Raw genomic sequence first — 26,900 nt, 5'->3', positions numbered from 1 at the left:
TTTCTGCAAAGTAGCCTGTTGGAATTTTGATTGGTATGGCATTGAATTTGTAGATCAGTTTGGGTAGAATTGACATCTTAAGGACATTTCGTTTCGAATTCATGAAATTCCATTTATTCAGGTCTTTGATTTTTTTTTACAATTTATTGTAGTTCTTTTTGTATAAGTCCTTTATGTCGTTGGTTAAGTTTATTCCTAGATATGTGATTCTTTTAGTTGCTACTGTAAATGGAATTTTTTCTTGATTAACTCCTCAGATAGCTCACTTACTAGTGTATAGAAACACTATTGATTTTGATGCATGGGCTGGGAATCGAACCCTGGTCTCCACTGAGCCACCTATGTACCTTAACACCATTGATTATTTGCATGTTGATCTGTATCCTGCCACTTTGCCAAACTTATTAGCTCAAATAGCTTTGTTGTCTTTTTTTCCTGGATTTCCTAAGTATAGGATGGTGTCATCTGCTAACAGTGGCAATTCTATTTCTTCCTTTCCACTTTGGATGCCTTTTCTTTCTTTTTCTCTAGCTAGAACTTGTAGCACTATATTGAATAGCAGTGGTGACCGTGGGCATCCATGTCTTGTTCTAGATCTTGGAGGGAAATCTTTCAAACTCTCATCACTGAGTATGATATTAGCTGTGGATTTTTCATATTGAGGAAGTTTCCTTCGAGTCCTACTTTTTGAAGTGTTTCAATCATGAAAGGATGCTGAATTTTGTCAAATATCTTTTCTATATCAATTGAGATGATCATGTGGTTTTTCCCTTTTGATTTGTTAATGTGGTATATTTCATTAATTGGTTTCTTGTGTTGAACCACCCTTGCATACCTGGAATAAAATCCACTTGTTCATGGTGTATAATTCTTTTAATGTGCTGTTGAATTCGATTTGCAAGTATTTTGTTGAGGATTTTTGCATCTATATTCATTAGAGAGATTGGTCTGAAGTTTTTCTCCCTTGTACCATCTTTATGCAGCTCTGGTACTAGGATAATGTGGGCATCATAGAATGAGTTAGGTAGTGTTCCCCTTTCTTCAGTTTTTTTGAAGAGTCTGAGCAGGAATGGTATTAATTCTTCTCGGAATGCTTGGTAAAACTCACCTATGAAGCCATCTGGTCCTGGGCCAAGGGGGAGTAAATGTTCCCTGTGAGCAGAGGGGATGGATGCTTGGCCAGCATGCCCTTCTCTGGGTTTAGGTCTGAAGACTCGGGCTGTGGGTAGAGTGAGGTGGAATGTCCCTGGAGTGGTGACAAGGGGCTTTCATTTGGGTGGGTAAATCTCCAAGCTGTGACAAGTCAGTCCCACTCTGCAGGAACCAAGGCTTCTGAGACATGACAGCTCTCCTTCCCCCCAATTCCTCCATTTCCTTTCCCTTTCTGGAAGCAGGGAGGGCCATCAGCCCCCACTCTCAAACTCCCTGTCTCAATCTAGTCGCTTAACTCATAAAGACGTTGAAAACTTGAATTTAACAGCTCACACTACCCTCTCATTTGCATCATCTCCTGTGACCCCATAATAATAACAGACAGACAGCACCTGGACTATTCCCTGAACTTATAAATGACAAGCCTTTGTCCTGCTAACAAAGACACACGGCTGTGCTAGTTTCCTCATCCCAGTAATCAGAACTTTTCAGGAACAGTCACAGCACAGGAGCAGGGCTTGGAGAGTCTGGGGAGTCAGGGCTTGGAGACTGCCTTCTCTTGGGTTTTGTCCCTCCCTCCTCTTCCTCCCACCCATGCCGGTGTTTTCCTTTTGTCTTTCCTGTTAAACCAGTCCAACCCCACTGCATTCCATAATCCTTGTGGGGACTGCTTCTCAGGGTACTTTTGGCTGCTAAAAGGAAAATCCAATCAGTTTGGCTTAAGCAGAGAATCCTGCTTACTAACCCATGTAACTTAAACAGCTGGATCTGACTTCAGAGCTGGGTGCAGAGGCCCAAACAATGACATCAGGAGTTAGCCTCACTTCTGCCCTCAACTTGGCTCTCCGGTTTGTGGTGACAATATATCCGCTCAGCAACGCCAGAGAGAAGACACTTCTCTGCATGGCTCCAATTCAGCATCTCAGCGCCAAGCCTCATTTGTGTCACCCGCCTGTCCTTTAAGCAGTCTCTGTGGCTAGAGAAATGGAATAATTGGGCAGGACCTGGGGGGGGGGCGGGATTAGGATCAGTTCCATGGGCTCAGGGATGAGAATGGGTGGGGGTGGTTTTCCATTGGAATGGACACTAGTCAGCAGGTCAGAGACGTGAGGCTGCAGGTCAAGGACAGTAGGGCTCAGAGGAAATATGTGGGCAGGCCACCTACTGGTGGACTTGGGACAGTCGGTCCCATCCTAATGCCCCAGTGGCTGCTCTGGAGAGGTCTGGAAGTCAAGTTTGGGTGTTGATAAGGTCTCAAAATTTCTCCGCCAGGGGGCGCGATTCCTTCAGTCTTGCACTCCAGCTTCCAAGGGTCTAGATCTGCCCTTCTCTTCCTTTCTCATGTCTACCATCAAGGAATGCGTCCATACCACCCGTTTCCAGAGCCTCAGAGATGCTAATTTTCTCCAGAAACCTGAAACGGCCTGAGGCTTCCCTGCCTGGCCCCCTCGGAGCAGACCCTGGGGCAGAGGGGCTCCCAGAGATTAATGGCCTCAGTTTGTCTGCAGGGTTTGGGTCTCCCGGGACTGGGGCAATGGGGCATCCACCCAGGCTAAAAGAACCACACCCTGCAATACGAAGGAAAGCACATCTTTATTTCGGCCCCACCCTCCCAGGACCCAAACACCGCAGTGCCTGCCCAGAAGCCCCCTGCGAGCACAGCCCAGCAATCCAGCATCACAAATCCCCGCCAAGGAGCAGCTCACCACCCGCTCCCCAAAGGAAGGTCGCTGGGGTGCACTGCCGAAGGGCGTGGGGAGCAGGGCCAGACCCCGAGGAGGGGTCCAGAGAAAAGGCACCATCATGGGACGTGATGCGGAGCCCCTGCTGTGGGATTGCTGCGGCAGCTGCAAAAGGCCCTGCTTTGGGGGGCCTCCTGGTGCCTGGGGCAGGAGTAGTGTAAACGCATCTGAAGGTGGGGAGTGCCTAGTGGCCAAGCCGGGTGCTCTCCTGGGCTGGGAGTCACCAGGGTCCCAGGAATGACAGGGTGGATAAGTGGGGAGGACTTGAGGCAGCGGGTAAGAGGGCTCTAAGGCCGGATATTGGCTAGATGGAGGAAGGAAAGTTCCACAGAAATGAGGGGAGGAAGAAACTGCAGGGCAGAGGGGCAGAGAGGGGGGGAGGCCCACTGGCTCTGTGCCTATCTGAGAGTCTGGGGGTGGGAGGTCCCCAAGTTCCCTAGTGGGGAAGAGGCCAGGACCATTCTTCCCCAGACCCCCTCCCCCAGTCACATCTGCCAATTTGCGATTGAGGCGGGCTAGCCTGGGAACCTGGCCTGGGAACCTGGCCTGGCCACCCAACCCCACCCCAAACTGGGTTTTGGCCCAGCCCGCTCCGCTCCGGCGGCGGGCGGCGTCAGCGTGTCCTCATTATCCTCCCAGCTCACCCCACCCTGGGGCGGGCTCCGCCGGAGCTTGCCGCGCGAATCCCTCCGCACCCAACCCCAATCTGCCTCATCCCGGAGGCTCCCCCAAATCACACACCACCTGCCTCCCCGGGGCTCTCCAGGCGGACAGGGAGGGAGGGTGACGAGTAAGGGGAAGATCAAAGGGGGTGGGCGGAGGGGGCACGGACGAGGCCAGAGAGCTGCTCCGCCTTGCAGAATCTGCCCTTCCCGGGACTCAGTACAGAGCGAATCTTTAGGAAAATGTTTAAGAACTTAATGTGGTTGTCCGTGTATGTGTTTAACGTGGTGGTGGTGTGTTTTTTTTTTTAAGTATGAGTTTTATCTTTAATTCATCACTCTGAACTTGGTTCCAAATATTTTTTTAAATTATGCTAAATAATGCTCTACAGCAGCTGCACCTTAAGAATCTACCAGCGCTGGGTTTTGGATTTCTGATACACTCTTTCTACCTTCAGGAGGACGGGGAAGATCACTAAGCTTGCAGACTTCCCATTAAAAAAAAAAAAAAAAGGCAAAGCAACCTTCAAGGTGACCTGTGATCTTAAAATATATATATTTGGTGTCTTGGAGTTAAGGAAGAGCAGAGGAGACTGTGGAAACTGAAGAGTGAGAGCCCCGGATAAAGGAACAATGCAGAGTAGCCATGCAAGCCTGTTTTGATTTCAAGAGAAGAGAGAAATCTAGTTTACAAAACAAGAACGATGACTAGCATTCATGGTAACCATATCAAGAATGTTTGTATGTCAAAGAACGTTTGCATGTTTCTTTGTTATTCATAATAAAATTTTAAAAAAATGATGGCTAATTTCTAGCCTGCTTCTTAATGAAATCTCAGAGATTCTGTGATTTGGGGGATCCCAGGATCATTTAGTTCCATGATGCAAAAACTTTAATGTGCATTTAAATACTTTGAGGGAACTTGTTAAAATGCAGATTTGGATAAAGGAGGTCTGGGGAAGGGCCTGAGATTCTGCATTTCTAACAAGTTTCCAGGGGATGTCATGCTGCTGGTCCAAGGATCATACTTTGATTAGTGAGGATTTAGTTCATCCTCTACCCAGTCCCTCTGACTGTCACCTCCCTGGTCAGTGATGCCTCCTTGGTCAAGTTCTGCTTGCACACCTCCAGGGACTGGAAGCTCACTACATTTAGTAGTGGCTTGGGTGGCTGCAGCTGCTGCTAAGCTGCTAACTTCTTCCAGGGTCCTCGGCAATTTGGCAAAGGACACCAAGAGTGAAAAATACCAAGGCCCACGCTCTGGAGCATCAGAAACCCACAAAAGAAACTTCAGCTAGAGGCTGTGCAGAGAGGGAGCTGACATCTGTTGCAAAGATCTAAACAAGGAGGATTTTCTGTCCAATCTCCTGCTCAGCAGAGCTCAGTTAGAGAATACTATTCTTTGGGTGGTCTGGTTCATAAAGTTTGGTGCAATATGTTGAACTTCTTTTCCCCCAAAGACTTGATGCCAGTTTTTCTCTGTACTTGGGCAAGGTACCTGGTTATGCCCATATGAGGAAGACCCAATTTCTGACTGGAAGGGGAAGGAGATGGGAAGGAAGTTTGAGGCTAACAGAAATCTACCCATCCTTGCCTATGGGACAAACCCTACTGTGGTGGAGAACAACGTCCCCATGTCTTCTGGGAGTGGGACATTCAATCCCAGACACTTCTCACAGGGGCCTTGAAAGGTCATGGAAGTTGGAGTTGTGCCCCCCCCCCCCCCATCCCAACATCCTGATGGACTCATTTCCTTAGGGGGCTTGGACCACATTCCAGAGGGTCCCATATCCCAAGGCCAGCTGCTCTGAAGCTCAGCTGTTGGAGCCAGTGGGGCTGTGGAAACTGCCTAGACCACCCCTCATTTCATCTTTCAGGGGAACCCCAGCTCAGAGAGTGCACGATGCCCTCCCAAAGTCACACAGCTGGTTTGCAACCAGAATCCTTTCAGACAGAGCTTGACAGAAGCCACTGGCATAAGCCAGACTTTTGGTCACCTATAGCAGCAACTTTCAGGAAAAGGCTCTTCCAGAATAATCCTGAGGGAAAGAGAAGGGTCTCAGTGAGAAATCTTGGCAAGGGGCCATGAGGGTTCACTGAGGAAAGGGTGGGGGTGGGGGTGGGGGGGTGGACCAGAGACATCCCAGCGTCTTCTGGTCCATGTTGCCCCCTAGAGTTCTCAATTGTGCAGTGCAGGCCCGTGAGGCCTTGTTAAGGTCCCTGGGGGGTCATGGGAAAGTTCCTGGAGCTACTCTGGACCTGCTGAACCAGAGTCCCTGCTGCTGGTGCTCCAGAAACCTGCATTTTCAACTGGGTCCCCATCTCAGGGGAAAATCTCTGGGTTTTAGGCAACGGCCTGGGCTCACTAAATCAGAAAGGCCTGGGGTTACCCCGGAAGGGGTTCTACAGTCAGAGTTGTGGCCCCCACCCCCATCCCCACCCCAAACATCCCTCAGAGGTGTGTGAGCCCCAGAGCTGGGCCTGGGGAGCTGAGGGGGTGTCACCTGTCTGGAGCTTCCCCTCATTTTGCAGGGAACAGGCCGGGCCTGGCCTTCTCCAGCTTATGGCGCCGCTCGGCAGGGATCTCCTGCAGGCTGATACCGTGGTTGCTGGTCCTGCCGGGAGGGACAGCAGCCTCAGTACAGGGGAACCGGGGCCCGGGGCTGGGGAAAAGGGCTGAGGGAGCCCACCCAGCCCACAGAAGCCCTTCGCCCACCAGCAGATGCTGGCCCCTCACCCCGGCTGCAGGTCCGGTGGTTTGGGGATGGGCTTGTTGAAGCCACGTCTGCCCACCAGCCAGTAGGTTTCCTCGGCGCCCTTGCCCTGGGAAGACCCGGGGAGAGGCCGGCTTAGATGGACTGGGGCAGGAGCGCCAGGTTGGGCCCGGGTGATGGAGGAGTGTGGAGTAAATCTCGGGGTCTAGGTGGAACCCGGTGGGTGCGGGGAGAGGGAGCTCGTCTTCCAGCCGAGGTTCAGGAGGGGGGCGGGGTCCGGCCTCACCTTCAGCTCCGTGTGGCCTCGCACCTCCACCTGGAAGCCCTCATCTAGAGCACGGAGAATCCGCACGGTGCTCACGTTCACGTGGATGCGGTAAGCTGGGGCGATCGGCGGCGCCGTGAGCTGCGGACTCACCTCCCGCGTCTGTGTCCTGGTCCCCTCTACCGCCCCCCACTCCGGGACCGAAGGCTGTCCCGGGCCCCACTCGCCTGTCCCAGCCCTTCCCGCCCGCTCCCACTCACGCAGCCCCGTGGACTCCATGCGCGAGGCGGTGTTGACCGTGTCCCCAAACAGGCAGTACCGCGGCATGGTGAGGCCCACCACGCCCGCCACACATGGGCCTGCGGGGAAGCGCGAGTGGGCTCGCGGGGCCTGGGCCGAAGCTGCCCGTGCCCAGTGGCTGGGTGGCATCTAAGGCCTTGGGGCGGGGGGCGGGGGGAGGTGGGCACCCCACAACCTCCATCAGCTCCACCCTCTCAATGAAAACAGGGTGTGCGGTATGCAGAGTCAGCTTCCAGACAAGCCCCTGTCCCCACCCACAAAGTGTGTCTCCAAAATGGGGAAGCCAGGGCCGGGAGGGCCGGGAGGGCCGGGGGTGGGGTGGGGTGGGGGTGGGGGAGTTACCCGAGTGCAGGCCGATGCGGATGCGCACCGGCAGCTCAGGCATGTGGCGCATGCGGAAGGAGCCCACGGCGCTGAGAATGTCCAGGGCCATGATGGAGATCTCCGCCGCGTGCCGCTGCCCGTTCCGCTGGGGCAACCCCGAGGCCACCATGTAGGCATCCCCGATGGTCTCCACCTGGAGGAAGGGTGTGCAAATTCAGTTCAGTTCTGGGCACCCCTTCACACACACACACACACACACACACACACACACACAGCCAGGAGGCCTGAGCTGGGCTCGGTGGCGAGATCCTGGGGAGCCAGGCTGGGGGTTGGGGGTACTGAGCTGGGGGCTGGAGGAAGAGTCACCTTGTAGACATCGTGGGTGCCGATGATGGCGTCGAAGAGCGTGTAGAGGTCGTTGAGCAGGTCCACCACCTCGATGGGCTCGCTCATGGCTGAGATGGTGGTGAAGCCCACGATGTCACTGAAGTACAGCGTCACCTCCTCAAAGTACTCGGGCTCCACAGGTGTCCCCATCTTCAGGGCCTCAGCCACAGACCTAGGGGTGGTGCGGGGTGAGGCCACCTGGAGGCCACCTCCCTGCCACCTATCCTCACCCGCCCCCGCCCCAGGGCCACCCACGGAGGCAGCATCTGCGTGAGCAGCTGGTCGGTCTTCTGCTTTTCCAGCTCCAGCTCCTCCGTGCGCTCCCGGATCAGGTCCTCCAGGTTGCTCGAGTACTGCTCCAGCATCCGCAGCATCGAGTCGATGATGTTCATCTTCCGGCCCTTGTTGATGCCCTTGAACTAGCAGTGGGAGGGAGCTGGTGAGGCCGCTGGGGCTCTGGACCGCATGCCCCTCCCGCGGGGCTGGTCTGTGCCTGGTCCTCTCCTCCATCATTCATCTTCTACCCATCAGACACCAAAGGGGTTCTGAGCACTGTGTGTCCAGACATTATTAGGAGGCATGTGGGAAACAAGGGCTCAGAGAGGTCAGTGGTCTCAGCCAGTAATTGCCAGGCCACTGGAACCAGCCCAGCCCTGGAGTCCCAGGCCAAGGGTCTTTCTGCCACACTAGGCCACTAGCACATATTTGGTTCTAAATAACTGTTACTTGAATTGATATGAGTATGTCTCGTATCCAGGGTTTTATCGCCCACTCTGAAGGCCTCTATAGCTTCCACCCCCATTTTCACTGTGCCCCACGCACCCCTCATTCTTAAGCTACCTCTTAGGAAGTAGCCTGGAAGGTCATAGGCCTCACCTGCCCGCCTGCTACCTTCCCTGGCTGCTGACAAGCGTCTGAGGTCCCAGTGGCCAGCCCCAGCCCTTGCCCAGCCCCAGCCCCAGCCCCAGCCCCTGACCAGGTTGAAGGTGCGGTCCATGGAGGGCCGAGCCTCTGGCTGCTCCGCCCAGCACTGTTTCATCAGTTGGATGCACTCCATGGGGGCCTGGTCCAAGGACACCAAGGGCCGACATAGCGGGGGAGGGTTCTGCACCCTCTGCACCACTTCTAGGGGCAAGAGGGGACCATGAGGGGTGGGCTTCCCAGGTCAGGAGCCACTGCTGACCCTTGCCTGATTGTTGAAGCCCAAGATGGGGAGACTGGCAGGGGGTCCTTTAAATGAGAACTGCAGTGGGGTGAGGAGTGCAGCGTGGAAGAGGGTAGCAAGTGGCCCCTGAATGGGGGGAGGTGGGGCAGGTAGGGGTGTGTGAGCCAGAGGTGAAACAGGCAAAGAGAATAGCAGTTATTATTGTACAACTGTTATGTGCCAGAAGTATATGGTAGGTTTGATTGTTATTATCACCCTTAAAAAGAAAAGTGCGGGTTAGGGTGACTGAGTAGCTTGCTCAGAATCCTATTACTGATAAGTGATGTGGATTTGAACTAAATCTGTCCTCTTACCCGGTGCCCCCAACCCTGCTGCCTCCCAGGAACTCTTGAGAACCGAAAGGTTGCCTGCTTTGTGGCTGGGGGCAGTAGGTTGGGTCCAGGATTAGGACTGAGGAAGCTGCTGAGCACAGAAAAGAACCCCTCCTTTTTGAAGCTTTGCTCTCCACTGCCCTGATCCTTCAGACCCCAGCTTTAGGGGCTCTTCATCACTAAGTCTCATCGCCAGGCTTTAGGGGAAACAGTGAGGCTGGGGTCTGGCAGAACCCCCTTCGTGGGGCAGGCGTACCCTCGGGAGTCAGCTCCAGCATGGCGTAGGGGGCGCTGCGGCATACGACCTCTTGCATGATGATCCCCAGGCTGAAGACGTCGCCAGCCAGTGTCCCCCGACGCTCCAGGGCCGGGTCCCGAAGCAGCTCTGGGGCGGTCCAAAGCTGGTCTGGGGGTGAGGAGGGGGCAGGGAGCACGCGGGGGGCAGTGGGAGGGCTGGGGACAGACCTCACCTCGCAGAAAGCCCGGCTCACCCCCAGACACCCACCCACCTCTGCCTGAGGGGGGTCCTGCAGCCCTGCCACCATCTACAGCACCAAGTCCCGGGATACCCAAAACCGATCTCAGAGAAAGGCGGGCCTTCAGACACCGCGGTACCCGGGGAGGACTCCGCCCCTTGGTCGTGGGCCCCGCCCCCAACAAGCCCCGCCCCCGGCAACATCCCGGGATCTCGGGCGCAAACCCCATCCACCGCATTTCTCAGAGGTCTCAGCTCCTTCTCCGCAGCAGGAGTCGCATTCGTGGGTGTGGGATGTGAGGGAGAGCAAGAGCAGATGAAGAGGGCGAGGGGAAGGGTCCTTGAAATGCTGGGGACCTCCGGGACGCTCGGGGTGCCGCCGGGGCTTCCTACCCTCCGCACTCTGGGGCTCTGGCAACACCTTCTGCGCTTCCAGCAGTCGTCCGTGGCCGTGATCGGTGACCTTGAGCACGAACCTGCCGTCCACCACGCAGTTCCGGGACTTAAGCCGCCCGTGGGCCACGCCTCGATGGTGGAGATACTTCATGCCCTGGAAGGAGGGGGCGGAGGGCAGCCTCGGCCCGCACCGCCCACCACCCCATCCCCCCCCCACTCCCACTCCCGGCCCCAGCCCCAGCGCGCGCACCTTGATGAGGTCCAGCAGGAGGGAGGACTTGAACATCCAGTCCAGCTTCATGTCTCGCTGGGCGAGGAGGTCGTGGAGGGAGCCGCGGGCACAGTGCTCGGAGACCACCGCGAGCACGCCTTCCCCCGGCGCCGCCGCGCCGTCCGCGCCCCCCGCCAGGAAGAGCCCCAGGTAGAGGGCTACGTTCTCGTGTCGGAGCTCTCGGAGCTGAGAGGCAGGGGAGGAGGAAACTTAAGGGACCTTTTTAATTTGAGGGTAATGAAGGTAGGCGCCCATTTACTCAAGATCTGGTTTTGAGTATCCAACCTTGGAAGGTGGGATCAAAATGGCGAATGATATTGTCTATGGGGCAGCTACAGGGACAGCCCTTTTACAGGTATTTCTCTCTTTGGAAAAGACACCGTTCGGGTACCCAAGTGTGGTCCAACTAAAAATTATGAATGAAAAGATAATCTGGTACTGATAATCAGGATCCAGGTAGGTTGTGATTGGTTTGGTTAAGTAGGAAACTCACAGGGAAGAAGCCCCTGGTCCCGGGCCCCTCCCCACTGATGTAACAACCTTTCTGGAAGAACCAAGGAGAAGCTGGTGCTGCTTTCAAGAAATATTGGAATTGCCTGTGTCGGCCCCGAGACCTAGGGCTGCTTTGCTGGGTCCATCTACCATCTGGTCAAGTAGGTCTGAGACCCACATCTCCCCAAGTTAGGAAGAATCCAGGGGAGGGCTGAGTAGTCAGGGCACGGGAACCATTGATAAGCCACATCCACTGCAGGACAGAGTGCTGCCGAGGGTGCTCACTGGGTGCCTGGTGCTCTTTCTAGTTTTTATTCACATGCTCAAGAAGGAGCTTCTTTCCATTTTAGATGCCTGGTGTTAAGTGGTGCTTTAGACTGCTGAACCATGCTGGCAGTCCACTTAAGTCATGCTGCAAGGCTGCGGCCATGGAAGAAGGTCAGGCCAAGGCCACGTGGAGTGGATGAGGGTGGTGTGGGATGGGGACCTAAAGGACTAAGGGTGGAAGTTCCAGAATAAGCCAGTTGGTAGCCTTCTTGACACCTTTCACTCCACTCAGAATGTGTCAGTCGGACTAGGGCCATTCTGCACAAGTGGGCTGAAAGAACTGGAAACCCACTTTTTATTTTCTATGATTCACTCAGCAAAATTCACTGAGTCTCCATGAGGCTCCCGACATTGTGCTGGGTGTTGGGATTACAGGCCCTCACGGTTTACAGTCCAGAAAGGGAGGCAGATAATAGATTGGCCAGCACACAGATGAACCTACAGTTACAAGTTGGGATAAAAGTGCCAAAGGAAAGAATGAGTGCTAAGGGAGAGCATAATAGGAAACCTGTTCAAGAGAGGCAATGACAGTTACTGAAACCTCCTTGTTTCTCCAACCTGGGGACCCAGCTCTGTACTGAGCTGCAGAGGGAAGGCACAGAAGGAATGCACTGATGAGCACCCCATGCCCCATCCTGGGCCCAACTCTCACCTTGGAGAAGGCTGTCTTGGTTGCTAGGTGGATAGCTACGTGCTGATCCCCCGGGAATTTCTTCAGCCAAACCCAGTCTCCCTGGAGTAGAGAGGATGGGGGTAGGGAACTCGGGCCCCTTAAAGCCCCATGCTTTGAAAAGCCCTAGAGCCCCCGCATTTTCCTTGGCTCACTGCCCCAGAACATGCCTCCCATGTGAAAAAGAGTTTGATGCCTGCTAGCCCACTTCACGGCCAGCTGGGTGGGAGATGCAGGAGGCCTGCATGGCATCCTCACCACCCCAGATGTGCCCACTGATGCCCTATTATGGGAGCCGGTTCTCCCACAGCTGTCAGGACACTCTAGCTCTCACCACCATCCACTGCCCGCAGAGAGCACTGTGCTGTGAGTCAGGTGTCTGTACAGATCAGGCTTGAGTTTAAACTAGCTGTGTAGTATAGACAGGCCCTCCAGGCTCTGGGCCTCATTCTCTTACTCTAGCCAGCAGGGGGGCCTCATGGGAGTACCTCAGGAGAACCCCAAGCTTTGGTTTACTGCTCTGCTGTCACCATCTTGAATGAACAAGGAGGCCTTTATTTTTGTCTTGCACGAGACCTCACGAATTATGTAGCTGTTCCTGTCTGTTGGTGAAGGGTCTGGACTAGAAGGGAATTCTGGGGCATTGGTACTGACCTCTAGGGAGCATTTGGAAATAAAAAAGGGGGCATTTAAAATTGCTCCAGAAATTGGGGGCTGCATTTAGTTGGCAGGGTCAGAGACACTAAACATTCTGCAATGCGGAGTAGTCCCATGCAGTGGAAAACATCCTGCCTGAAATGAAAACATTGCCCCCCCCCCGCCCCCCACCCCCACCCCCTGGCTCCAGGGAAGAGCGTGGTGATCTCTAGGACATACCGCAGGAGCCTCTGCAGCCCCACCATGATCTGAACTTGGGGGCTCCATGTCTCCACTCTTCTCTTGATTAGCTGGGCTCCCTCAGCTCTTTCTGTATCTGTTACCTCCCATGCATGCCATCCCATGCAGATTTTCTGGTCCCCTAGTTAATGTCCTGATGCCCTTTTGTGTTCCTGAGTCTGATCTGAATTGGGCAGAAATGCTGCATGAGGCCAAGATGTGGGCCAACTGGCAACTCCCCATCCTAAGCAGTCCATATCTAGGAAATGTCTTCTATGTGACCCAGACGCCCCTCTGCCCCAACCCTTCTGCGGAGGCCTGTGTCCTTGGGAAACCTGAAAGCTTGGATCGCTAAGGTGGGAGGGTCCCACCTGCTCCTCCCAGCTCACGCCTTCCGCATCTGGGCTGCAGTGATTGGCCTTTGAGGAGTCCTCACCCAGATAATGGTTTGGGGCACTCCCCCCGCCCCCCATACTTTCCTCCAAGGAGTGGAGCCTGGCTTGGCAAGGGGTCAGGCTCACCTCGTAGAGGCCAATGTTGGAGCTTTCTGGGGGCTGGCTGGGGACACTGTAAATGTCTGACATGCTTTTGGTGGCCAGACTCGACCGACTCCCCTGGACCACCTGGGGGACAGAGGTCAATGCAAGGGGTCAGAATTCAGGGTTGAGGTCAGGATGAGTTCTGGGGATTAAAAAAGCGAGGGGGAAAGGATCTCAATTAGTGAAGATGATAATATTTCTCCCCAAGTGCACAGCATTTACAGTTTGTGAAGCAAATTTATATACATTTTCTTGTTGGAGCTTCACAACCCTGGGAAGGCGGGGGCTGTTACCTGCAGTGCACAGATGAGGGCACTGGTCCTCAGAGGTCAGACCCAGGGCAGAGCTGGGACAGTACCCAGGCCTCCCCAGGTGGGGGCTGGGATGAGGTCTGGCCCAGGGAAGGGACCCCATATACAGGGAGAGAAGAGTCAGATCCCAGTGGCCCTCTATCCCCCACCTTTCGAGAGCTGCCCCCCTGAGGCTGGAGGAAGGTGATGTCATCCAGAGTCAGGATGATCTTGTTGGGTCCTGAGGCCATTTGGATGTGAAGTAGCCGCTGCCTGAAGGGAAGAAGGACATCTCAGCAAAGGGACCAGGCCCATGAGAAGAGGGCGTGGGGAAGGGGTGGGGGAGGTGGGGGGGTGAGGGGTGGAATGGGATAAAGCAGGCTCAGGGGAGGAGCGCTGGAGGGCAGCCGTCCCCAACCTGGACACCCCCTGGGACCTGCCACCCCTTCAGGATCCCCCTTCCCCTAGCCCGGCCCTCTTCTACTCTTGAGCTGGCCGGGCTGTCCTGGATGCATAGATGGGTTTCTAGCAGGCCCGGAGCCAAGCTCACCTCCTGCTCACCTGCGCCCCTCCCTACTCACCTCAGGAAATGGGCCAGGGAGGCCCCGGTCAGCCCCAAGGTAACCACCAGGAGGAAGCCGAGGAAGACGAGTCTGGGCTCCACTCCTGGAGGGGCAGTGGGGGAGGGACGCTCAGGACCCCCGCCGAGGTCAGGCACCCTCCCTAGGGAGGTTCCAGGGAAGGTGGCAGGAGCCTGGATGGGATCTCGGAAAAAGTCATGGATTCCTCAAAGAGAAGGAACTGGGAATCCTAGGAAGCTTCCCAGAAGACTTTTGGGACTCAATAAGAGAGGGGGGGCCTGCACAGCCCCCGGGAGAGACGTTACCAGGTGGGAGTTCACTCTTTTCACCACTTTGGGGACGGTCCCATTAGGGCAGGGAGGGCTCGCTCTCACCTCCGTTGCAGATGTCGTTGGGGTCGAACCAGCACCAGGGGTCGGCCCCGGGCCCCCGGCCCCCGCGAGGGAAGTGCACCGGGGTCCCAGCCGAGTGGAGGGAGCCACGCGCGGGGTCCAGCGTGTGCGTGGTGAACAGCCGCTCCCCCGCCGCGTCCGTGTCCAGCAGCACGAACGGGTGCTCTCCGGCTCCTCCCAGGTCCCCGCAGAAGCCGGGGACGTGGGCAGCTCGGACGTGGCGGGCCACGGCGGCTCCGGACACCCAGCCGCCAGCTCCCTCGGCTCGCGCCCCCGCCGCACCCCGCGCCAGCAAGGAGACTGCGTCGTAGATGGTGCCGAAGAGTGGGGACACCTGGAGAAGGAGGGTGGGGGCTCAGGGTTTGGGGTCACGGCCCACAGACAGAGGGGAGCTCGCTGGACCTGCCTATCCACTCACGGGGCCCTGAAGTCCTCGGTGTATGCTGACGAATGTCCCAACTCCTGGGTAGTAATTGCAAATGTCTCTCCCCTTTGGCTCTCTCTTCCCCTCTCCTCATTGGCTGCCTCTTTCTCCTGCCTTGATGGCTGTCTCTTCCTCTCTCCCCCATTGGCTGTCCCACCCCTTCTCCCCATTGACAATTATTCCTCTTTTTCTCACCATTGGTAGATTCTGCCTCACCTATAGCACCTCTTCTTCCTCATTGGTTGCCTTGCATATATATATGTATTTTTCATTATTAAAGAGTTTTATTTGTACATCATACAATCCAACCTAAGTAAATAGCCATGCCTTCACCACCATAATCTATATGAAGGCATTGCCTTTTCTTCTGCAAAGAATCCATACTCGCATATATTTTTAACCCCATTCACCAAGAAAACTTCTTTCCCACCTTTTATTGACTTCTATTTTCATTCCTCCTTTTTTTTTTTCTTTCCTCAAGTCTACCTCCTGATCTCATCAAGCCTCTCCGTCATTCCCAGTTCCCTCTCTCAAAGGCTAACAAATACTTAGCACTGACTCCATGCCAGGCACTGTGCAAAGCAGGGGGAATTTTTGGTGGTCAGAGCCTCTGCTCTCAGGGAACCTTCAGTCTAGGGGCAGCAGTGGGGGCGGGGAGGGGAGAGAGGAGTGTTAAGGCTGTGCAGCAAGCAGCATAGTAGGGGAAACTGAGGTAGCTGTGGAGATGGAAAAGAGGGATCCCAACCCAGGCAGGAGGAGGAGGAAGAGGAGGTTTCCACAGGAAGTGACCACCAAGCGCTGGACCTGAAGGTGCTCAGGGGGGTTGCTAAGGGAGGGCTGGGGAAGGAGAGAGGAGAAAGCATATCCAGCAACTCAGAGGCAAAAGACATTGAGGGAACCAGAAGAAGCCACATCTGGTTGAAGCACAGAGTTCAAGGGAGATCAATGAGAGAGGAGGATGTGAAAGCCTGGTAAGGCGTGTGAAGAGACCTGCCGCTATCCAGGATGAGGGAGCCACTGGGAGGCTTTGAACAGGGGCACAGCGTGGCCACACTTGTGTTTTAGAAGCTCACTCTTGTTGGGTAGAGAAAGGCCAGGGGCAGGGGAGTGTTGAAGCAGAGACCATTTGGGAGACTGTTGTAGGATTCAGGCCATAAGTGCTTACAGTGAAACAGACCTGTGGCAGTAAGGATGGAGAAAGGTAGACAGATTCAAATGGCCTTTAGGAAGTAAGAGTGACAGTCTTGATGTCTGAATGGTGGGAGGTAGGAATAAAGGAATCCAAGAGTCTATGTGGGCAGCTGGGTAGAGGCCAGGCTGTTTACTGAGAGAGAACAACAGAGTTTCTTCCACTTTTTATACCCTTTCTCCACTGACTGACCTGCCCTCCATCTCACCTTTCCTGACCCTTTTTTCCCATCTCACCACTGTTCCTAATTCTTGTAGGCGAGATCCATCCTTTCTCCTCTGGCTATCCTAAACCCTCTTGGGAGAGACTCAGGGGCATTGAGGGGCTCCTCCAGGGCAAGAGGTTGTCAGGGGATCTTTCAAGCCCCCCTTGATCTATAATGCTCTCCCTGTAGTTCCTTTAGGATAGGACCTTTGTGGTGGTTTATTTACTACCACTGACATCCAGATTCCCTTCTATCTTAGTGGGTTCTAGACCCCCCTTTTGTGACTGGAGTGGAGCTGGATCACATGACCCGAGATTCTCAGGATTCAAGGAATCCTGGGTATTGGCTGGATGTTGGAAATAAGGTAAATGATTATGGATCATTTAGATCCACCATGGGGCCTTTCTGCTTTTCATAAGATGCCAAGATCCTCAGAAGTTAAGACCACCAGGTGATGCCCCAGAGGATTCACAGCTGCCAACTGGCTCTGAAGGTTGGGTCTATTTCCTGCTTTCCTCCTGCTCTCTGGAGAACACCACTATAATTATAAACTGCAGGCTGTGGAGGTGCTGGCAATTGGTTTACTTTGAAACAGACTGCAAAAGACACTGCAACTTAGAGTACATCAGCGCTTACTCCTTGGAGATGAACTTCAGAAGTTGCATTGCCTACCCTTTGGGGGTATTCCAACGCACTAAGATGTCCCAAGCCAGGCCAGAGTCTCTACAATATCCAGGAAACTCCAGTACAGCTAGAACTGCTAATTCTCTCCCTATTGGCTCCATCCTCTCACTTTCCATTGAATTCCTCCTCCTTTCTCTCCAGTGGCTTCCAACATCGTCTCATCCCAATGACTCCATTCTCATCTCTCTCACCCTGAGCTCCAGCCATCTGTCCCATTGCCTTCATCATCCTCTCTCCACTTTGGCTCTCCCCTGCCCTCTTCCCTCCTTCCTGGTCCCTCTACCTGCTGCAGGTTGAGGTCAGGGGGCAGCTCCTGGCGCTCTTGGGCCCGACGCAGGCTGTCCCGCACGCTGCCTCCCAGGGGACAGTGGCGCGTGAGAGTGAGCACGGCATCGTGGGCCCTGCGAAGCTGGGAGCTGTTGGCCAGCGCGGCCAAGGCCTCCGGGCCTGGGGACAGGGCATAGTGGAGCGTGTCGAAGGGCAGGAAGGCCAGGGAGCCGTCGGCCAGGCCCAGCTCCTCCGCGGCCTCCAGCAGGCGGCGCTGCTCCTCTCCGCCCAGCAGCACCGAGTGCATCACCATGATGACCGCTGCCGACACAGGGGCTCTGCTCGCCGACACGTCCCGCTGCCCGCGGGGCCTGCCCCCTTCCCCTGCCCCCTCCCGGAGGAGCCTACCTCTGACCCTGGGCCCGTCCCGGACCCTCTTCAGAGCCTCCCGGGCGCCAGCCAGGTCCGAGGGCTCCATGGAAGTGACCAGGACGACAGGCAGGCCGCGGGCCCTGAGCGCCGCGGACAGCGCGCGTCCCGCCTCCACCCACAGGTCCTGGGGGGCGGTGACCAGGGCGACGCGCGCCCAGCGGAAAGCTCGCAGGAGGGCGTAGAGGGCGGCCGCGGCGGGGGGCCCCGCAGGGGCCGTGGTGCCGGCCGCCCGCGTCCCGGGACAGCCCCAGGGCACCAGCGCCACCCCGGCCTCTTGGGCCAGCAGCTCGGCGGGCCGGCAGGCTGCAGGGTTCACCGGGCCCACGAGCCCCGAGACGCGGGCCAAGGCGGGGGCCACGGCCCCCAGCGAGCCCGGCGTCCGGCACGGCTCGTGCAGCAGCGCGACCTCGAGGCGGGGGCCGCCTTCCAGGGCGGGGTCGTGGTTCAGGCGGGTGGCGGCCAGGCGGGCGGCCAGGTCCGGGCGGGCGCGGGCGAAGATGGGGTCGCACGCCCAGGGGCCCAGCACCCCCACGGTGAACTCGGCGGAGAGGGCGGAGGGCGGCAGGAGGAGCCACAGGAACAGGAGGGGGCGCCGAGGCGCGGGCGGGGACCCAGCCCGGGGGAGGCCGGCTCGCGACCGAGCCCCCTGTGCGGGGGCGCGAAGCTGGGGGTCCGCGAGGGAGGGGCAGAAGGTCATTGCCGGCATCTGTGAACACAGGCAGAGCCGGATGAGCCGACCAGACTCTCAGGAGCCCGCGAGGGCTCTCCCCGCAGCCCACAGATATCAAAGCTCTATTAACCCGCGTGCTGTCTCTGCCCGCAGGGCCGCTCGGCAGGCTTGGACGCGAGTCAAGGTCGCAGCCTGGAAACTCCCCTCCCGATTCCTCTGTTTCCTTCTCCTCTCCCCCGTAGAGCTGTCCCAGGGCGTTCCAGGGTCAGTGAGGTCACGCCCACGCCCTCCGCAGATTCGTCCCCTGCAGACCGGACCGAGTCCCGGCGGAGGGACCTTTGCCACTCACCGGTAAGTCGGGGAGGAGGGTGGGGGGTCGCAGGGCTGAGCCCCTCTGATGCCGGCCCGAAGGTTTCCTTGGTCAGCCCGGCCCAGGGCGTGGATGTGGAAACAACCGGACAAAGCCTCTAATCTCCCTGAGCTGATTAGGGCCCCTAATCAAGCAGAGGGGCTGGCAGAAGATGGGAGACGGGATTGCACCTCCCTGGAGTGGGATCTGTCCAGGGTTCCTGGCAGCCAGCCAGTCCTTCCCCTTTCGGCCTCCCAAACCTACCCTCTTTGTCCCAAACACCAACCCCTCCTCTGCCCCCCCTCCCCCAAAGCAGCTTCAGGTTCCCCTTGTAGGCTGCTGCCTCTGTCAGGAAAGGGACAAGATTTGACCAAGCACACCTGTGGGTGCTCAATCCTAGGGTGGGGAACCTTCTCAGCCCCACTCCCTCCAACGTTTTGTTTCCATTTCTGCCAGCCAAGTTCAAGCCCTATCCTTTGGTTGGGAAGCCTGTTCCCCAGAGACCAAACCCAAACCAATCAATCTCCTACTCTCGCCTTTCTTCTCTCACCTGCCCACACTTCACTCCCTCCAACTTCAGCTCAGGAAAACCACTCTATTGCTTCCGTGGAGACAAAGCTCCGGGAGGTAATGGAAACAGCTCCAACTCTCAAGCGAACTTGGGTTCCAGTTCCTCCTTTCTGCCTTTGTGACCTTGGGAAAGTTGCTTAATCTCTTTGAGGGTTGTTGTGAAAATTACCTGTAACAATGAGGATAAAAGCTCTTTGGGAGCTTCTCTTCCCAAAGAATGAAAGTGTATTATCAAATATATTTGATATCAAGTCCCTGGATGGTAGGATTGGTTAAGACATTTTTAAAGAAGAATGAGATGGAAGCTTGCCCTACCACATATAAAAAATGTATTATAATGTGTAGTAATTAAGACTGCTGTGATACTGGCACAGGGATAAGCAGGTAAGCCAATGGAACAGAATAGCACTGAAACAAACTGTCAAAAATGGAAATTCGATGTATGAAGAGGTGAGCCTTTCTAATCAGTGAGCTATTTGACAAATGGAGCTGATTAGTTAGCCATGTAGGGGGAAAAATAGAACTGGATTCTTATATTACACTATACACTATCGATTCCAGATTAATGGCCTGCATGTGAAAAACAAAACTTCGAACTGTAATAATTTTGCAACCAATATGGCAAAAATTGGGTCAGGCAAGAATCAACGGTGGACGCTAAAGCTAGGGGGACGTTTTGATGAAAAAAACAAGTTATTTGTATGGTCTTAAAGTGTCTCGCTACAGATTACTTGTGAGTGGAAGGGAGAAAAAGAAAAGCAACAATTATACATTGGAGAAATAGGGCACACCTTGACCAGGTGAACAAGATTAACTAAAGAATTGCAGGCGGGTGGACATCATTTGCCTTCAGACGTGATACCCTGAGGAGGAGACGTTACTTACCCAGTATTCTGGCAAAGAGTGTATCACTTCAGTCTAATCATGAGAAAACATCAGATAAACCGAAACCGAGGAACATTCTACGAAGAGGTGTATCGTATTTCCATATCATAAAAAACTGAAGTTGAGGAACTGCTCCTGAGTAAAATTAAGTTCCACTGAAGATAAAAAGGTCATATTTTTATGTTACCATAAAAAAAAAAAAAGTTGAAGAACTGCTCCAGATTAAAAGAAGCTAAAAAAAATGTTAATAAAGCAAATGTAATAACTGCCTCCGGAGGGAGAGGAGCCCTGTGACCCCTTGATTTCTGCCCAGTGAACCTGAGTTTGGACTTCTGACCTCCAGAACTCATTGAGAGTAAATGCGTTGTTGTAAGCCACCGAGTTAATAGAAATTTAGTACAGTAGCCATGGGCAACTACTGTGCAGGTCTTTCCCTACTTTTGTATCTGTTGTATGGCATATCTGAAAACGGAGGTTCAGCCCTGATGTGAGAAAGCTGGATTGATAGGCTAGAAGGGGGCTTCTCTTCCTAAAGAATGAAAGCATATTATCAAATTATTTTATATCAAGACCCCAGTAATACTTTGCATTTTAGACTCAATCCCCAATGATGCATTTCCAAAATGTCTTGTATCTTGGGTACTTTATGCCTTTCCTTAATGACCAAACGTACAGTCCCCAGCTCTCCGAACTTGAGTACAGGGAACATCCTATTTAGGTAAAGATTTTCATCTTTGTCTCAATTGTATGAAGTTAATGAGAGTTATGCTCTCAGCCATCCCGTTTTCCCATTTTCCCTGAGACATAATATTCAAAATATTGCAGAAACAAGCACTGATGCATAGGTGAGGATGCAGCCAAAATGGAAAATAAAGACGGCTGACAGGCCCACTGTGGGGTCCCTCCAATGGTGTGATGCAGCTGACGATCCCCCCATCATCAGCTGATGTTCAAAAATCGGAATTCAGCTTGGACCACAGCTATGAGGTTTCCCACAATTGGAGATGATGTCCAGGTTGTGGAACCAATTCACTCAGTGTCAGCCAAAGAGGAAAAGGCAAGACCAAAAACTTGAGTTGTCAGATTCTGAATCTTTCTTATTTGTCCGGCTTTCCCAGAGCTTACCACGGTGACTGGCATGCAAAAGGTGTTCAAGGTGTGATAGTGGGAGGTTATGATGCTAGATTCCAAGGGGAGCTCTTGTCCATCCCACAGATCTGGGGTAATCTCATTTTTAATTCAGGACAGATACCCTAAGAATTGCAGAAAATAGATGCATCACGCCCGAGTTGCCGCATCGGCAACTGGACCTGATTTAGATGATGAAATCCTAGACTTTTAGTTTATACCTTAATGGGATGAGACTTGGGGGTTGGAGGCAGGAAGGAGGCATATTTTCAGGTGGGAGGAATGTAAATTGTTGGCACGGAGGGTGGGCTCTGTAGACTATATTTTGTAAAGACAGCCACAACAAAATCCCTCATGTTCTTCTTACAATGTGACTTTAACATTTGTCCCACTGAGAAATAATATCTATGTTTCCTTTTCTTGAAATGGAGTGGGCTTGTGATTCTGCAGAAAGTGATGTGATGTGACTTCTCAGGCCAGCTCAGAAAAGCCAGGATGCAAGTAGTCTGACTGCCCTGAGGCCACCATGCTATGGCACCCCAACTGGCCCATGCTGAGGGACCTCACAGAGAGACCCCAAGGGTGCATGAACAGAGGGAGATGCCCTGCATTTCCAGCTGCTTTATATCCTTGCCGTTCCAACACCAGTCATTGTGTGACCCCTCCTGCATGAAGGGTTTGAACCTAAACTGCCCTACTGAGCCCTTCCTGATTCCTGACCCATAGAAACCAGTAGAGATACCAAAATAATTGTTGTTATTTTATGCCACTAAGATCTAGGGAGATTCGATACACAGCAAGAGATAAGTGGAACATGAACTTGTATCTATTAATCTCCATCTTGTCCTCTGCACTTAACAATGCATCTGGAAGAACATCTCATATAATGTCTAGCTCATTACTTTAATGGTGGGAAAGTGTTCTAGAGCATGACATGCCAGGATTTATCACACTAATCTGTGGACATTTAGATCGTTTCTGGTTTTCCTTGACACAAATTGTACAGCCATGAACATCTGTTGGCAGGTCTCTTTATGTAATGCACAAATATTTCTCTAAGAGAGACACCCAGAGTGCATGGACAGGGGGTGGGAAAACTGGATAAGAGAGAAGCTTCCAGACTTCGAGGTCAAGATGGCGGCTTAACAACATGTGCATTTTAGTTCGTCCTCCAGAACAACTACTAAATAACCAGAAACAGTACAGAACAGCTCCTGGGGGCCACGTCAGTGACCAGACACACAGCGTACCCCAGTCTGGACCAGCTGGACCGGCTGCTAGAACCGTGAGTTTCCAAAGCTGCGGCGGCCAGCACCCCTCCCCCACAGGCCGCTTCCCAGAGGGGAAAGGAAAGGACTTTACCAGCAGCAGGGACTGGGGACAATCAAACGCCAATTGTGGAACTAATTAACAAACTCTGACTACTAAAAATAGGCCCCCAGCTTAGGTGAACCTAATCAAAGTGGAGGTTGCTCCTTTTTGCCCCGGCGCCAAGGGGGCAGGGCAGACGGAAAAAGCAGAAAAAAAAAAAAAAGAAGGAAACAGAGGTTTTTGTGGCTGTGTATCTAAAAAGGCTTGACTGTCTCTGGATACAGCGGCAGGACTCTTCAGGCTGCAACTGCCCCAGGCATAGGCAGAAGTGAGCTCTTTTGGGGGCTTATCTGGAGACTGTGCCTTCCCCAGGGGAGGGGTGAAGCCCCACCCAGGTGGAATCCCTCCATCAAGGAATTCAGACACCAGGGCTTAGTAATTTGAAGCCATTAGAACCAGCTTACAACCTCTCCTCTGTCTCCACCAAGCCCCCAGCAGGGAGAGTCTGCCAAAGTTAAAGGTACCACATCATCTTATACTGGTGGGTCCTGCAGTCAGACAAGCACCACATACTGGGCAGGATAAGAAAAACAGAGTCCAGAGACTTCACAGGAAAGTCTTTCAACCTGCTGGGTCTCACCCTCAGGGAAAACCAACACAGGTGACTCTCTCCTCCTGATAGGAGGCCAGTTTGGTCTGGGAAAATCTGGCTGGGGTCAATAATATCTAAGTAAACCCTCCTAAGTGTGTGTGTGTGGGGGAAGGCACCACACAAGCAGGGCAAGAAACAAGAAAACAAGAACTGAAAAATTCTCTTCTGTTAAACAAAACTTAAGCTAAAGGTCCAGATAAAGCTGAACAGAATGTCAAAGAACAGACAGACAATAAATTCACCCAGCAAGAAAACCCTGGATAAAAGAAGTGAAAGCAATCTCCAGAATAAACTAATTAAGGTAATAAATGCCTAGATGCCAGCAAAAAATAACAAATCACACTAGGAAAATTGAAGCTATGGCCCAGTCAAAGGAACAAACCAACAATTCAAATGACATACAGGAGCTGAAACAATTAATTCAGAATGTACGAACAGACATGGAAAACCTCATCAAAAACCAAATCAATGAATTGAGGGAGGATATAAAGAAGGCAAGGAAAGAATAAAAAGAAGAAACTGAAAGTATGAAAAAACAAATCACAGAACTTATGGGAATGAAAGACACAGTAGAAGAGATGAAAAAAACAATGGAAACCTACAGTGGTAGATTTCAAGAGACAGAACATAGGATTTCTGAACTGGAGGATGAAACATCTGAAATCCGACAAGAAACAGAAACTATAGGGGAAAAAATGGAAAAATATGAGCAGGGACTCAGGGAACTGAACGACAATATGAAGTGCACGAATATACGTGTTGTGGGTGTCCCAGAAGGAGAAGAGAAGGGAAAAGGAGGAGAAAAACTAATGGAAGAAATTATCACTGAAAATTTCCCAACTCTTATGAAAGACTTAAAATTACAGATCCAAGAAGTGCAGCATACCCCAAAGAGAAAAGATCCAAATAGACATACTCCAAGACATTTAATAATCAGAATGTCAGAGGTCAAAGAGAAAGAGAGGATCTTGAAAGCAGCAAGAGAAAAGCAATCCATCACATACAAGGGAAGCCCAATAAGACTATGCGCAGATCTCTCGGCAGAAACCATGGAGGCGAGAAGACAGTGGCATAATATATTTAAATTATTAAAAGAGAAAAACTGCCAACCAAGAATTCTGTATCCAGCAAAACTGTCCTTCAAAAATGAGGGAGAAATTAAAACATTTTCAGACAAAAAATCACTGAGAGAATTTGTAACCAAGAGACCAGCTCTGCAAGAAATACTAAAGGGAACACTAGAGACAGATACGAAGATAGAAGAGAGAGGTGTGGAGAAGAGTGTAGAAAGGAAGACTATGAGTAAAGGTAAAAAGAAGGAAAATTAGATATGACCTATAAAATCCAGAAGGCAAAATAGTAGAAGAAAGTACTACCCATGCAGTAATAACCCTGAATGTTAATGGATTAAACTCTCCAATCAAAAGACGTAGTCTGGCAGAATGGATTAAAAAACAGGACCCATCTATATGCTGTCTCTATTCAAAGGACACAAGGTCAAGGACACAAATGGATATTTACACACCAATGTTTATAGCAGGATTATTAGCAATTACCAAGAGATGGAAACATCCAAAATGTCCATCAACAGACAGTTGACTAAACAATCTGTGACATTTACATAAGATGGAATATTATGCAGCTGTGAGACAGAATAAAGTTATGAAGTATGTAACAACATGAATGGACCTTAAGGACATTATGCTGAGTGTGATTAGCCAGAAACAAAAGAACAAATACTGTATGGTCTCGCTGATATGAACTGACGTTAGTGAATAAACTTGGAATATTTCCTTGGTAACAGAGACCATCAGGAGATAGAAATAGGGTAAGATATTGGGTAATTGGAGCTGAAGGGATACAGATTGTGCGACAGGACTGAATATAAAAACTCAGAAATGGACAGCACAATATTACCTAACTAATACAATTATGTTAAAACACTGAATGAAGCTGCATATGAGAATGATACAGGGAGGAGGGCTGGGACATAAATGAAATCACAAAGAAAGATAGACGATAAAGATTGAGATGGTGTAATCTAGGAATGCCTAGAGTGTATAATGATAGTGACTAAATGTACAAATTTAAAAAATGTTTTTGCATGAGGAAGAACAAAAGAATGTCATTACTGCAGTGTGCTGAAAATAGATGGTACTTAATATTTTAAAATTTCAACTAATGTGTGAGACTAAAGCAAAAAATATTTATTTGGTACAAATCTATACTTTGACTAGTGCATCTCCTAATATAACTTATGTAGATAGTTGATTGAACCCCTTAAGTACATGGAACTTTGTATAGGACATGATGTTTTGTTGGTTTGTCCAGGTGATGCCCTGATGAATCCCAGAGTAATTTGATCAGTGAGTGGAAAAGTATTTGCAAAGTCCCCTTCGGGGAATGGTGAGAGGGGAGAAATTCAACTTCCCCAAGTTGAATTCTTGATATTCTCACAAGCAGTGTGGACAACCAAAGCCATAGGCTGAGCCCCCAGTCTTGGGGTTTGTTCATATGAAACTTAACCCCACAGGGGATAGGTCAAGCCTACTTAAAATTAAGCTTAAGAGTCACCCCCAAGGGAACCTCTTTTGTTGCTCAGATGTGGCCTCTCTTTCCAGCCAACACAGCAAGCAGACTCACCACTCTCCCCCTGTCTATGTGGGACATGACTACCTGGGGTGTGGATCTTCCTGGCAGCGTGGGACAGAATTCCCAGAATGAGCTGAGATTCAGCATCAAGGGATTGAGAAAAACTCTAGAATGAGCTGAGACTCAGCATCAAGGGATTGAGAAAACCTTCTTGACCAAAAGGGGGAAGAGTGAAATGAGACAAAGTGTCAATGGCTGAGAGATTCCAAACAGAGTCAAGAGGTTATCCTGGAAGTTATTCTTATGCATTAAGTAGATGTCACCTTGTTATCTAAGATGCAATGGAGAGGCTGGAGGGAACGGCCTGAAAATGTAGAGCTGGGTTCCAGTAGCCATGTTTCTTGATGATGATTGTATAATGATATAGCTTTCACAACATGACTGTGTGATTGTGAAAACCTTGTGTCTGATGCTCCTTTTATCTACCTTGTCAACAGATGAGAGGAACATATGGAATAAAAATAAATAATAGGGGGAAAAATGTTAAAATAGATTTAGTTTGAAATGCTAGTGATCAATGAAAGGGATCAGTAAGGGGTATGGCCTGTAAAATTTTTTTTTTCTGTTTGTTATATTTTTCTGTTGTCTTTTTATTTCTTTTTCTGAATTGATGCTAATATTCTGGGAAATGATCATGATGATGAGTATGCAACTATGTGATGATATTGTGAATTGTTGAATGTATGTGTTGGGAATGTTTGTGTTTCTTGTAATTTTTTTTAATTAATAAAAAATTTAAAAAAAAAAAAAAAAAAGAGAGAGAGACGCTTCCAGAGGTCACAGAAGCTGTACCATGACCAGCGGGAGGCAAAAGCCAATAGGAGGTGAAAATAGTAGCACATCCAGAGGTTCTATATAAAGGGAATAGAGCCAAGGAAGTGAAGTTGCTAGGTTTTATTCAGTTGGGCTTAGGAAAGTATCAGCACTTTGGAGGAAACTGCTCCAGAATTGAGCAACTAACTGATTTCTATCCTTTTTCTCCTCATCTCTTAATCCTGGCCACCTGTACCTCCTTTGTCTAAGAATGTCCCTATTTCCCCTGACTTATCACATGTGATGCTTTTATTTATCCCATCTACTGGTGTGCAGGA

General features: G+C 51.8%; 1 protein-coding gene and 1 long non-coding RNA gene across 3 annotated transcripts; one reads left to right on the top strand and one right to left on the bottom strand.

Annotated features, from left to right (window-relative positions):
- Positions 1-2,745: 2,745 nt before the first annotated feature.
- On the bottom strand, positions 2,746-19,119 carry GUCY2D (guanylate cyclase 2D, retinal). Of its 2 annotated transcripts, none has more exons than XM_077165895.1 (21): positions 18,992-19,119; positions 18,612-18,756; positions 17,569-18,298; positions 17,177-17,481; positions 14,374-14,725; positions 14,000-14,084; positions 13,589-13,691; positions 13,111-13,212; positions 11,696-11,776; positions 10,204-10,410; positions 9,951-10,107; positions 9,339-9,488; positions 8,523-8,671; positions 7,802-7,965; positions 7,526-7,718; positions 7,178-7,352; positions 6,796-6,894; positions 6,557-6,651; positions 6,294-6,379; positions 6,061-6,171; positions 2,746-5,595 (listed from the first exon to the last, which is right to left on the bottom strand). In XM_077165895.1, exons 3-20 carry the CDS (start codon positions 18,296-18,298, stop codon positions 6,078-6,080), a joined length of 3,327 nt encoding a protein of 1,108 aa, XP_077022010.1. In that variant the 5' UTR covers positions 18,612-18,756; positions 18,992-19,119; the 3' UTR covers positions 2,746-5,595; positions 6,061-6,077. The 2 variants fall into 2 exon arrangements, with proteins under 2 accessions (XP_077022010.1, XP_077022009.1); XM_077165894.1 differs by having other exon boundaries at positions 18,612-18,773; positions 18,992-19,111.
- On the top strand, positions 18,277-26,412 carry LOC143688208 (uncharacterized). Its single transcript, XR_013177880.1, has 2 exons — positions 18,277-18,613; positions 25,779-26,412. It is a non-coding gene; the product is annotated as an uncharacterized LOC143688208 (long non-coding RNA).
- Positions 26,413-26,900: the final 488 nt, after the last annotated feature.

Source organism: Tamandua tetradactyla, chromosome 6 (assembly GCF_023851605.1).
Source record: "Tamandua tetradactyla isolate mTamTet1 chromosome 6, mTamTet1.pri, whole genome shotgun sequence".
NCBI lineage: Eukaryota > Metazoa > Chordata > Mammalia > Pilosa > Myrmecophagidae > Tamandua > Tamandua tetradactyla.
The sequence above is the reverse complement of the archived record's forward strand: the minus strand, read 5'-3'. Positions and strand labels throughout refer to the sequence as shown.